General features: G+C 42.4%; 1 protein-coding gene across 3 annotated transcripts in view; it reads left to right on the forward strand.

Moving 5' to 3' along the window:
* LOC147615779 (tropinone reductase homolog At5g06060-like) overlaps positions 1–11274 on the forward strand; it is a 32492-nt gene extending 21218 nt beyond the window's left edge. For all 3 annotated transcript variants that reach the window (XM_086778381.1, XM_086778380.1, XM_086778383.1), the window contains exons 5-7: positions 9607–9823; positions 10449–10555; positions 10717–11274. In XM_086778381.1, coding sequence (XP_086634507.1) covers positions 9607–9823; positions 10449–10555; positions 10717–10905 — 513 coding nt within the window. In that variant the 3' untranslated portion in view covers positions 10906–11274. The remainder of the gene's footprint in view (positions 1–9606; positions 9824–10448; positions 10556–10716) is intronic.
* Positions 11275–14324: the final 3050 nt, after the last annotated feature.

The following is a 14324-nucleotide window of genomic DNA, read 5'->3' on the forward strand; positions in this document are numbered from 1 at the left end:
GAGTTTGCCTTGCATCTCCGGACGTTTGACAGAAACTCAGTACGAAGGGCTTTGTGTGACTATATGCTCTTATGTGTGTGTGTGTGTGTGTGTGGAGTGTGTGTGAGAGCATATCTTGATACAGAGTTCTACACCCACTATTGGGCACTGATGACGTTAGTGGGGATGTTGTAGTATCTAGTCCATACTCTGCATAATGGAGTTGATAGTTATTAGTCTTGTGGGTTGACTACCATGAGTATATAACATGCACATTCATGAAAGATGAATTTGGGCATGTTCTTGGATTCATCTAGGTATATAGATGTCACATTGGTATCAGACCATCACGTGCAGCCACATCACAAGCACTGCAGGTCCAATAACATATATCAGAATATTTGAAGTTCCCATAGTCGGGATATCAGAACATTTGAAGTTCCGATACCCCGGACTAGCGACACCCACCCTATACGTTCATTGTGTGAGGACCAACCTCCACCCGAGGGGTGTCTGAAAATGGCATTTTGTCCAGCCCTAAAAAGGGGATTTATTTGGATTATTCTAGGTTTATTAGATTTTTTCCATCTTTTTGTGTCTTGCTGATGGCCAACAGCCTCTGGCCTGGCCGACCAGCAGTCCACTTGACTATATATAGCATTACCTCTTCATTCATTCTCTGTACCGCTTCATAGATCATGTCCGGTACCACTTTTGCTGCTGTTGGGGACTGCACTACATCTTCTTCATCATCATCGGCTCTTCAGGTCAGCACATCCAATACATCAGCGTTTGCTTCTATAGTTTACCTTGGGACAGCAGCACACTCTGTGCTACATAAGAGTACATCACTGTTTTTCTTCTACAGGTTACCTTGGGACAGCAGCCCACTCTCTGCCACAGCATATCATCGTTTTTCTTCTACGGTTTACCTTGGGACAGCAGCCCTCTCTGCTCACCATCGCACATCATTGGGATGGCAGCCCTCCCTGCTTATCTTCACCATCGACACCACTCGGGACGGCAGCCCTCTATGCTCCTCACCTCTCACTCAGGTATTGCAGCACCCTTGTCACCAGAGCTTGCACCACTTCCACCACTCGGGACGGCAGCCCTCTCTGTTCCTCATCACCCCTCTCAGGTATTGCAGCACCCTTGTCACCAGAGCTTGCACCACTCGGGACAGCAACCCTCTTTGATCTTCATCACCACTCAAGCATTGCAGCACCCTTGTCTCACCAGAGCTTGCACCACTCGGGACGACAGCCCTCTCTGCTCTTCATCACCACTCAGGTGTTGCAGCATCCTTGTCACCAGAGCTTGCACCACTCGGGACAGCAGCCCTCTTTGCTCTTCATCACCATTTAGGTATCGCAGCACCCTTGTCACCAGAGTCTACATCATCATCACTTCACCTTCGGCTGCCCATGTCAAATCCCCATAGGATCTCCTCGTAGAACGCTCTTGGTACAAGACTCGAAACCTGCAAACAAACCAAACAAACATGACGGGGGTGCAGGCCTGACTCACCTCCCAACCTTGATAGCCGTGGGCAAGCCCACAAGTCTTGGCTGTCCCCACCGAGCCACGAGCTGAGCTAACTAGATGGACGTACCGACCAATCTCTACCTCGTGACGTCCCATACCGCCACGAAGCTACCCTTGCAGGCCTCGAGACTGCTGTTGGCCTCGGCTGCAGAGACTCTATATGACTAATGACTAACCTTGGCCACCCTTTTATAGGCTCTTGGCTGGTCATTGGGCGTCCACACTTGGGCGCCCGTCCGTCCATACTTGGGTGCCCCCCCGTTAGTCTATCCATAACTCAGCTCGTCAATCAGCCTGCCTAGCTCCAAGCTTCCCCAACCTCGAAGCTAGTCTTGTGTGCGTGTAGCATACGGTAGATACACACTGTGCGCACATGACAACCCACTACCACCTCAGAGTGCCTCTGCATCCACCGACGCGAGCCTTCAACACTGACCGCCTCACGGAGTGCCTTTGCCTCACATCAACACGAGCCCTCAACATCGACCGTGCTTTAGCTCCGACTTTGTCTTTGCTTCTGCACTGGTCTACTACTGAGAGTCACCTCACATGAGAGGACTCTTGTACATATGCTCACTCACCATTATATATAGACTCACTCATCTATTTCATGCTGTGTTGTTTTGCTCTAATCTCTCGTACATCTGGTCCTTTCGTCCTTTTGTCCTCACAAGGTCGTCATACTTGCACCACAAGAGCATTGTCGCAATTCTCAAGGGCATTGTCATAAGGGGTGTACAGGTCCAAGCAAGGTAAATGCAAGAAGTCAAGAAGCATCAAGAAGGTGAGGCATGCATTAGGTGAATCCTCAACATTTAGCCCATGGAAGTTAGGTCCTCAACGGAGTACCTTACTGGCTTCTGGGGAATAGGAGGTGCAACCTCAATTAGGTGCCTTGATCAACCCAGTCATAAGTCATCAGTGTGTTAAGGGATGACATGGTTTTTCAGTAAAGGTTGCGAGGAAAGAAGGTTGACTAGCTTTTGGAGTCCAAGTGCAGTCTAGGGATGATGACAGTCATCCAAAATCAAAAGACAGAGAAAGTTGGATTCCCGTCATCAAGATGAGGAGGAGGGGATGTCACGTGCACACACGTGGACATGGCTAAACATCACATCTGATCCTAGTTTTGTCAACAATATTAGGGCATCTTTACAACATATACAAATCATATCATAGTTGGCCAACATACAGGTAGCAACCCGACCCCACACACGTGAAAACGTAGCAAAAAAGGCATATTTTACTCAGTCGTGGGCATCATCAATAGGTTGATAGCCTAAATTATGGCTGACTTGCATATGTAGGGCCTATATAAGACTAAGCATCATTGTACATCAAATCATCTCTCTCCCTTTTGGAGACTGGTCATAAGCAGTCATTAGTCCTCTTTTGGAAGGCATGTAACCTTTTTCATGTACATAATACGTATACTAAAAATGAGTATCTCTCGCTCTTCTCTCATGTGTTTTGCATTAAGGTTCATGTAGGGTGCTTAAGGGCTGCGATTAAAGGCATGAAGGCTTCCACTATGTCACAATTGATGTGTTGCACAACTTGAGGAGTTGTAATGCACCTTTGTGAACAGTTCCTTCTATTCGGCAGACCCATGATCAATAGCACCTTTTTTTGCTCTCGATATATTTGAGTACATAGCTTCTTGGCTATGAACAGGTGTAATACTCTCTTTGAGTTCTCTCCGTTTTAGGATACCTGCCGGAAAATTCAGATGGTGTGAGAAGGAAAACCTTGACTTGGTAAAAAGACATGAAGCAAAAACATGAGACATGGGATGATTTTGAGCAATGTTTTCGGGCTGAATTTGTTCAACCTAAGGATGAGTCCGAGGTTCAAAACATGCTTATGAGATTAGAGATGTGGGATATGACGCTTGATACACACATGGATCTGCATATTTTGTGTGGATTTTTTATCCATGGATGGCTTGGTGATTATCAAAGTGAGGTTCGAAAGAACCGCAAGGAGGCAACGGAGGAGGCTATTTACTTCGCTAAGATCTTTGAGGAGACTATGGTTGGCAACATGAAGAAGTTTGGAAGACAAACACCACTACTTAGTCGAGACTATGGTTGGCGACATGAAGAGTGTTTGGAAGAAAACACCACTACCGAGTCGAGACCTAGGAGTAAACCATAATTTAAACTTGGGAAGGCTCTCCTAAAGCAAAACAATGCCAATCCACATAAACATATGGTGAAGAGACTTTGCAATATAAGTAAGGCCGATGCTTCAATCGAAGAAGATGAAGCATATGTGTCCAAAATCTCCTAGTGCACAAAGGTTGGAGTCTTTGCAGCTGAAGCTGAAGAATCAACACTCTTCCGGGTATTCCGCTTTAGACACTTTTTCCAATAGTGGCCTTTCTCGCCACAATCGTTACAGGTTTGCTCGGCCTTCAGTTTCTCACGGTGTGAATCGGGCTTCTTCTCAGAAGACTTCTCTGGTGAAGACTTCCCTTTGTCCTTGTTGTTGTTGTTACGGCCTTTCGACCGCTGGTCAGTCAAGGCCTCAGAACCTTCGCTCTTCCTGGTCCAAGACCATAGGCACAAGCTCCTCCCACGTGATGGTGCTGAGCCTGCCACCACTGGTGATCAAAGAGAAGTAAAATGTTGAGTATTGAGAGGGCAAATGAGACAACAACGTGACGGCCATATCCTCTGAAGATATCTCTTTCCCTGCCTGAAGAACCTCCTACTGAAGAGCCTACAGCTTGTTGATGTGCTCCCGCATCGTCGATAACTTTGGAGGTTTCATCACCCCCATCTGAACTTCCAAGGAGATACGCTTCATGGGTGATACCCTGTTATACAGAGAAGCCAAATGCTGCCAAATCTCTCTGGCCAGCGTCATATGCTTTATATGGTTGATCGCCCGTGGTGCGCAATTTAGGAAGATGAAAGAACGGATGCGGGCATTGATGCGATCCCATAACTGTGCCTGAGCCTCCCATTCTTTCCCTATAGAGGGTAACTCTCCGTCTTCAATCAACACCTCAAATTAGCAAACCCTCGAGGTCTCACTGTCTCCAAGCTTCAAGCCACCTGGGGCTCTGATACCATGTCAAAATGCACAACGGAAATGAAGACAACTACTGTAGAGAGAAAAACGCAGATGAGAGAGAGAGAGAGAGAGAGAGAGAGAGAGAGAGAGAGAGAGAGAGAGAGAAGCTGTGTAACTTTGCTATATACACACCAGAAAATCACGCAATGTATAATGCATGGTTGTCACGGTACGAAAATACGATACCGTACGATACGATACCGTATGGGAATTTTTGGTACGATATGAAATTTTCGGATACCGTACGATAAAATACGGTTTTTATTTTTTACACTTACAACCTATGGAGCTTCAAAGCTTGAATGTGAGGGAAGGTTGGGAGGGAAGGAGTCTACAGTGCTTGAGGAACCAGAACATGGATATGTGTCTCTCCCGGTTGGATCTCCCGATTGTCTCCAAAAAAGAACCTGGATGGGTAATGCAATACCAAAGGTCTCCCAGTGTAGCGTTTATGACTAAGGGACCGTCCTTGCACAAATACGAGGAGTGCATCTAGGGTGATAAGTTTAGGGACTCCTCTCTAGATCAAAATGGACATGTCCAAATCTTCTCCCTCGTGCATAACTTGAGAATCTAATTGTCTAGCCTACCTATACCAGGGATCCCCAAGTGATGTAGCAAGATTCTCTCATCCTACCAATCAAGTGTACACTACCAGTCTACCTCGCCAGATTTTTTAGGTCTCTCAACAACCCCATATGGAATACTGAGTGGACACGAAAGTTGCGAAGTATTGCGAGCATTTGGGATCTTTGTAAAGCAGGGTTTCTATATTTTTTTTAGCATTTGGAATTTTTTTTTCCAAGGAAACAAATTTTTGAAAAAAAAAACAAAAAACAAAAACTTGTACCGTACGATATCGTACGAATTCGTACGGTATCGTACCGTACGAACCTGTTCGTACGTGTACGAGAAACAACTATGGTACAATGTCAAGTGTGGGGGGCAAGGGGCCATTTTATATGGCCCCAATGGAGGGCTAGTCCAGAACAGGCCGACAGCAGCGAGATGCTCACGACCAGCACTAAAAGTGCTCATGACCAGAGATATATGCAAGTTGGCTCGGTAACTAGGACAAGTCGGGCAGCAAACCAGCAGTCAGCCAGTAAAAGGAGACAATCGACAGCCCTCTCACACCCAAAAAAAATGGGAAAAAATATATGGAAGTGAGGAAAAATGGGGAAACACCAAAACTGAGCGGGCACACCCACAACAGAGGCCGTGGTGTAATGTATAGACAGGATATGACTACTAATAGTGTATCACCGTGGGGGCTCTACTGAGATAAGTGCTTGTAATGGTTCTCTGACAAAACTGTATCCTCCTATGGATTGTCAAACTGGCGCGCCTAGTGTTGCCGCTCTAATCTGGAAGTTCGAGAGTGGTTCTACCTCGGGCCAGCGGTATGCCGCTCTTCTGCACCGGGAAATGAAGCGTTGGCCTTGGAGGTCCGAGTACTCAATTCTCTATAGCATAGGAGCTCTTTGGAGGCAAGGAAGCGATATGGCATGAGGAAGTGACTCCTTCGGACGAGGTACAACCACTATGAGTTTTACCTTTTACGTTGACCAATGTGTCCGCAACCTTCCAAGAGATGCCAAATGATCTACTTGTCGGTATTTGGGAAAGTTTTTGTTGGTTTTCTTGGATGACATTGTTATCTACAGTAAAACATTGCACAAGCTCGTTCAACATCTCGTAAGTGTCTTACCGATCCTGAGACAGGGGAGCTACACTCCAAGGAATCTAAGTGATTTTTTCAAGCTGGATCTTCTCTATTTGGGCCATATCATTAGTGAAGATGGTATAAAGGTAGACCTTGAAAAGATGAAGCAGGTATGTGAGTGGCCAATTTCGAAAACAACGAGACAAGTTAAGTCTTTTTTGGGATTTATTGGTTTCTTTTGGAAGCCAAGGTGGCAGCACCACTGACAACTCCTAAAGGGAGTGGTGAGGAGGGCAAGAACGTTCCTTAGGTGATGTGGAATGATGTCCTCAACAGCAGTTTTGAGGCATTGAAAGAATTGGTGAATACGGCACTACTGCTGCATTTAGTAGATCCTAGCATGCCATTTGTGGATCGAGATCCTAGTAGACCATTTGTGGTCGAGACTGATGCTAGTGATTTTTCCATTGAAGTAGCCCTATTCGAGAATGGAAGGCTAGTAGCAAGAAGCTTTCAGAGGTAGAGAAATCGCAAAGCCAGATGGGTTGAACTCATGCATGAGTTTGACTTTGAGATATGATATCGAAAGGGATCCAACAACGAGGTTGCGGATGCACTGAGTAGAATACGTGAGGTTGATGCTCTGTTAATAGCTGAGGTATTGGCTGATTTCTTTCTCTTCAGGGGCTTTGCCAAGGAGATTACTTTTTTGGAAGGATCTAGCTGCTAGTTTAGACTGGTGGCAACTTAGGAGATTTGGGAATTCCGGAGTCCAACCAGGTTGCGGATGCACTAAGTAGAATATGTGAGGTTGGGTCCAACAACCAAGTTGTGGATGCACCGAGTAGAATACATTAATAGCTAAGATATTGGCTGATTTCTATCTTTCTCTTAAAGGGCTTTGCCAAGGAGATTACTTTTTTGGCAGGGTCTGGCAGCTAGTTCAGACTGGTGGCAACTCGAGATTTGGAAGTTCTGGAATCCAAAATGAGTCATGCTGAAGAGAAGGTAGCTCAGCAGTATTCCATTTGGAATGGACTATTGATAAAAAAATGGGAATGTCTGTGTGCTGAACATCGATGAAACTCGAAAAAATATACTTTTCAAATGTCATAATGTAGGGCACCCAGGCATTCATAGGACTCTTGCATTAGTCAAGAGATACTTTTATTGCCCACATATGAACTCCTATGTGGAGGACTATGTTGAGAAGTGCAGCCAGTGCCAAGTTAATAAGGTGCAATGTCTTCATCCATTGGAAATATCATAGTCCAAGTGGCAGTACCTCAATGGACGTTATTGTTGGGTTATTCGAATGAATCGAGGACACGATTATATTGGTTGATAGTTGATAGACCAACCAAAATGGCCAGGTTCATCCACTATAAAGAATCATGAGTTGGCTGCTTTGTTTGTAGATCAATTATACAAGTTGTATGGATTGGGTGAGGAAATAGTCAGTGATCGAAATTCAAAGTTCACTGTAGGATTTTGCCAAGCTTGAGATTAAGCTAAGTTGTCTTTGTCAGATCATCCAGAGACAAATGGTCAGATTGAACGAACAAATCAGACCTTGGAAGATGTGCTAAGGGATTATGTTTGAAATGGCAGTTGGAGTGGGAAAGGTATCTTCCACAGTATTTGCTTACAATAGCAATAAAGATTTGGCTATAGGATTCAGTCCATTCATGCTTATGTACGGTTTTCAACCTAAGTCACTAATTGCAATTGGATTGAGCAAGATCCAAAACAAGCAAGCTTTAGATTTTCTGCAAGATATGCATGAGAATCGAGATGCTTAAGTTAGCCAGGGATAGTGTAAGAACAGCTTAGGAAAGAGCTCAATCTTATGCGAACCAACATAGATCTCCAATGATCTTGGAGGTGTTCAAGTGGGTGTTCTTGAAAATACCCAAGGATTTCAAGACCATGTGTATAGGAAAACATTACAAGTTGTCTTCCAGGTATTGTGGACCATTTTGGATCACATGTAAGATTAGTGATGTTGCTTACCGCTTAGATCTTGCACATGGAGTGACGGTCCATCCAGTTTTTCATGTCATTTGACTAAAGGAAAAATTGGGTGACTCGACTAGGTGGTTTCTTTAGAGGAACTGGTTCGAGAAGTATATCCCTAAAGAACCAGAGCTAGTTCTAGATCAGCGTACTTGGGAGTTCTTATGACGAGCACCTGATAGAGTGGAGGGGTAGATCCGAGAGGGAAGCTACGTGGGAATCTCAAGGCTCAGTTACCCCAATTTTTTGTTGAGGACATCAGTGGTCTATAGCTATGGTCAATAATAGGGTTACTAGCTATTATTAGGTCCAGGCTAAGGTTATTGGCCAGAGGTCTGTATAAGTAGGCCCTAGGCTTAATTGTGACACATGATCACCAAGTCTTGACTTGTAGTGCATGGCCCATCGGGACTGTTCACGTGAGGACACCCTCCGGGTGTGGCTAGGTGGTATGGGACACGTAGTCGGGGGTGAGTCCGGACGGACTCATGGGTGGGAGGTGAACCTTAAGATTTGATCCTCAGTGGGTTCTTTGTCAGAAGCTCCTTGGGTTTGTGTGTTGATGCCCCGCTTGCCTAGTCATCCAGAGGCTTCTCAGCTCATGCTTTGTCCTTGTCTTTCCCTTGCCTGATGCAATGCTCACATGTGCCATTTCTTATCAGGGCATATTTTCTTCTCTAACCTCAATGTAGGGACTACACCCTGAACACATCTTGTGCATATAGAACTATTTCAATGGTGGAACCCTCGTGGCTCTTACAACCCCTCATGCATAAACATTGGACTCTTGAATAAACACTTACCCATGCAACCATCAAAACTCTAAACATCAGTGAGAAAGTTACAGAAATGCCTTTAGCAAACACCTACAAGATGTGACTTGAAGTACCATGCCCATGTTCAAAAGAGGGGTGTCGATGATGCAAGCCAAGGTGTAGCTCCTTCCAATTTGAGAGCTTTGGAGCTATATAATGTAGACTGAACAAGTTGATGGCAATGTAGATGAACAAAAGCCCAGCTGCAGCAAGAAGAAAGGCCATCACAAACAGATCCATTAACAGTGGGCAATTGACCCTTCTACAGCAGTGCTATGTTCTTTGAATTTTATATTGTGAAAGGGGATAGTTCACTTACGTAGTACATGAAATTATATGGTAGAGCAAATGCTGGGGCTGAAGTAGTTTCTTCTATTCCCCACTCGATCTAACTTTTTCTTCTCAGTTCTTCGATTTTTTTCCTGTTTTTTTCCTGGTTATGAGTAAGTAAAAGTATCCTTCAATGAGGTTCATTTGTTTAAATGCCGATTGGTGTCTCAGGTGAATAATGTTGGCACAAACATCAGAAAACCAACAGTGGAGTACACGGCTGAAGATTTCATGCATATCATGTCAACCAACTTTGAGTCAGCTTATCATAATGCACAACTTGCACATCCTCTTCTGAAAGCATCTGGGAAGGGTAGCGTTATTTTCGTCTCATCTGTAGCAGGTGTTGTTGCAATTCGTTCTGGCACTTTATATGCTGCAAGCAAAGGTACGATCAACCAATGCCCATCATCTCATGGTATACTTTATTGCAATAAAGTACTTGCCTGCACCAGCAATTGCATTTTAATAACTAGTTATTATGTTAATAATTTTTAATTTTTTAAATATCAACTATTGAATAATACCAATCTACATAATTTAATAACTAAATATAATATACAATTGTACAATACCAATTGTTTAGATATGTAAGTTATTAATTTTTGCATTGTTCTATTGTAATACTTTTTTAAAGTTGTGACTAATTTTATATTGTGTGTGTGTGTGTGTGTGAGAGAGAGAGAGAGAGAGAGAGAGAGAGAGAAGGGGGGAGGGGAGGGGAGGGGGGGGGGAACATAATTCCTAGATTATGTAATACTTTTTCAGTTGATAACAAAAACTCCGTTGCATTCCCATACTCTTCATTTTATCAAGGCAGGGCAGAAAAGGGTTGATAATATTTGATTATGTGGGTTTATGATATCAGGACATTATTGTAACTGATGCACCACATCATCATGCTCATCGCTTTCTTGTTTTTTGTTCATTCACCTATCAAAGCTGATGTGTGTGTGTTTATTGTGGTCTAACAGTCGAAAAGGTTTTGCATTTGCCATTGGGAAATGGTGCAGGTGCTATGAATCAAATCACAAAAAATCTTGCTTGTGAGTGGGCAAAGGATGGAATTCGAGTAAACACAGTAGCTCCCTGGTACATCAAAACAGATCTTGCTAATGAGGCAAGATCTCTCTCTCTCTCTCTCTCTAACTTTGATATAAAGTCCTTCCTACAGTGTTAAGAATTATAATTTGGCACACTGATTTTTTATATGGCCAGGCATCCTCCAAGTGCATTTGCAACTGTTTGCCTTACACATTCTCATAATATTATCGTGTACAGGTGTTAAAAGATGATGAATTTACAAGGCAAGTTATTAGTCGTACACCCCTACGTCGAGTTGGAGAGCCATTTGAAGTTGCTTCAGTTGCAGCGTTCCTCTGTCTCCCAACTGCAGGATTTGTGACTGGTCAGGTTATCACAATTGATGGTGCCATGTCGGTGAATGGTTTTTTCCCTACACAGGATTGACCCATTTGATTCTGTCAGCTTTAATGTAGTGACGCTCGACAAAAACAGATTAAGGATGGTGATCAAACATCACCATCATGGAAAGCATTGAGAGAGATTAAGATACTTAGTTTTTTCACATGCCACATGAGCTTAAAAAAATGAGGAAAAGCCACACAGACATTGCATTTTGTTGCTTATGAAAACTTTTTAGCACACCTCTTTGTATCTATGGCATGTGGGGTTCACAGTGGAATCCCCTTCCTCCAAGGTAGGACACCCTAAATAAGGAGGTTATTCTCATGTAGATGCTGTTACTATGTTTCTTTAGTCGAAATCTAAAATCTGATGATTACAACCATTACAAAGCATCTGCTTAAGTTTGATTTTGTATTGCTGTCTCCAACCATGTGTTATGGATGTAGATCATGGCTTATTCTTTCATAACAAACAATTTTTGAACCAGCTTCTAGTTGTAAGAGGAACTCCTAAAATTGTTGTGCTTTCAATGTTTCGTGAAGTCCACATGTCATAACTACTTTAGGCAGCAAGACCTTGTTCAAAATGGCATCCTTTGGACTAGAGGTGGTATGTTTCAATTACACATATTGTGGAACCTCGAGTAGAAATTGCAAGAGCATGCTTTTATGATTACTCTACAGGGCACATTATTCTTTTATGAAACTAAGAAATTAGTGTTGATTATACTCACATTGGTACATGTTATGTGTAACCCTTAATAAAAACTATGGATAGGGGTTACCAAGCTTTGCTTTCTAAATCTGTTTTTTTTTCACTGTCCTGATGCTTTTGCTCTGGTGGCTCAAGTTTGTTTCTACAAGATTGTTGGAAGAATCTAACCATGGAAGATGATAAATATACATGTTCCTGGATTCATTTAGGTATATATATATATATATATATATATATATATATATATGCCTAGAAAGTGCTGTCAGAAAAGAAAGTACATTAGCAGCAAAATCAAAGTAGATGATACCTTTAATCTTTTCAACAAAAGAGAACTTACCATATAGTGAGTAAATTTGAGTTCTCTCCATGAGTTTTGTCATTGGCATCTGAGATCAAAATAGATGATGTTTTAAATTTTTTTATTTTTTTGAGGTGAAGTCAGACTCCCCTACCGATTGTGTCACGGTTCACACAAGGAAAGCAGAACGCACATGCTCCCATCCTAATTGTAGGCTCGTTAGCCACCCTTGATCTTGGGGAAGGTCAATGTGTACCATCTAAGCATGAGCTGTTCTCCATCACTAGAGCACCTCATGGGAAGACCACCACCACACACGTTCCATGCTATGCATGGTATCACTCCACCAAGCTTGGTAGACAGTTCTAGACTCATCTTAGTTATTTTTAAAGCCACACAAGGTGGTAGATAGTTCTAGACTCATCTTAGTTATTTTTAAAGCCACACAAGGTTTACTTTAACATGTTATGAACACAACCCTTGCTTTTATAGAACTCTTGTATTGTTATTATCTATGCATTTATGGGATAACTAATTCTCTTGCAATAGCTAATTGCTTGTTAGTGTAACCCTCCCTCGGTCCATAGAGCAATTGATCCATGCTCATGCAAGGGAACGTGCTTCCCTTCTTCAAGACCTTACCTTCATGTGAGTGAAGCCAATTGGATGGATCCCTCTAGATTTATTCAGAACTCATTCAAGATCCTAAGTTTATAGGTGACCTAATGATGCTCTACACAATCAGACAGTCAGTGTGTTTAGATGTGAAGCTTAACCAGGATGTTCCAACTATTCTTTTAGTTATTTAAACAACCAATCCATGCAAAGTACAAAGTCAAGCTTTCACTTAAGTTTGCCAATTTCTTTGTTTAAACTATCATTGACTCCTCCATGGGTCATAGGTTCTCTAACATGCTAATAGCTTTCAACAATTTGTAGTTTGGCAAAAACCTTAGGGTCTTAATATCCGAGGTAACCCAATTCCTTGGTTTCAATCATCAGAGGTTATGTCCTTGTTTTAGGGTCACACTCTAATTTGTGTTTGTATGCCTTCAAGGCATAGATCTCTTATTGGTAGTTTCACACTCTAATTTGTGTCTATATGCCTTCATGCTCACACATGAGTGCATAGGTCTCTTATTGGTAGTTTCACATGTTCGCATGTGAGTGACCCAACCAATTTCATTTAATAAAAGGAAATGAGAATCTTCTCATCAAGCTACACCCCAAAGAGGTCCAAATAAAGAAGTAAAAGATCGTAAATCTTGCCATCAATACAATGCTTGCCTAGTTCTCATTAAAGCAACTAAGATAGTTTCCTCATTCAGGATCATTAGCAACCAAAACTTAATTCACATGAGAAGATACACTACTCGTAGTAGGTCTATTCTTTAGGATCCTTGGTTTTTAGAATCCTACGGTTTCAACTACTACACATTTATGTAGCAATTTATATGGTAGTGATGTGTGGATGTAATCTAATAATGGGTTAGGGTACTTTTTCTCTCTTTAGGAGGTTTTTTTCTTGGAGCGTATGTATGCACTCTTATGAGTGTGTAAGTGACCTTATCATGTCACTTCACTTGTACTTCACTCATTCTCATCAATCTACTTTGAGTGTTGTGCTTCCATCTATCTCCTTGCTTGCTACATCTATGTGTGTTGCTACTTTTATCTCCAACAATTGGTATAAGAGTAGGTTCTCTTTGTCGTCACCCCCTTGTCATCTTCTCCTCAAGTTGCTCCTTTGATTGTCTCGGATTGAGCTATCCTCTTAGGTGGGAGAAGGTATACCATATAGTGTACCGTTAACTACGTTTATTGAATTTTTGCACGTTTCAAATCGTTTTGGATATGCTTTGGGGCTCGTTTGCATAATGTAAGGTTTGCACAAGCATTTGAGGAGAGTGTGAGATCAAATTATTTTTGTTCAATTTTGGGTTTTCGACATAATGGAAGTAGCGGTTTGATGTGCAGATAGGGCCGTCATCTTTGACATCGCATCTTCGAGTTCATCTTTAACAGTCTCATCAACATTAATATCCATTTTTGCATTCCTGCTAAGTACCATTTTCACACTCTATAATATTTCATACATTTCATAGGTTTCCATCATCATCAGTGATTTATTGGCATTCATTTCTATTGCATCATTCGGTGGGCATTGACAATATCTGCTTTGCAGGTAGTTGGGATATTTGCATTTTATGTCTGATATTAGTTATTTGCAGGCAGAACAACACACAATGATGTATTTGGGATACTTTTCACTGAGGATAAGCTTGACGACGAGACCAACTATTTGTTCTGGTCGTGTGTGTATGATGCGCCATGTATTGGTCACCAAAGGGCTCTCGAATGTTGTTATTGGCATTGAGGCACGCCTTGTCTCACACCAGTACAACAGCATAGTATATGCACTTTTTGGATGGTGATACAAGTTCTGATG

The sequence above is a fragment of the Cibotium barometz genome, chromosome 39 (genome assembly GCF_041138505.1).
Source record: "Cibotium barometz isolate CiBa-2024 chromosome 39, ASM4113850v1, whole genome shotgun sequence".
NCBI classification, from domain to species: Eukaryota; Viridiplantae; Streptophyta; class Polypodiopsida; order Cyatheales; family Cibotiaceae; genus Cibotium; species Cibotium barometz.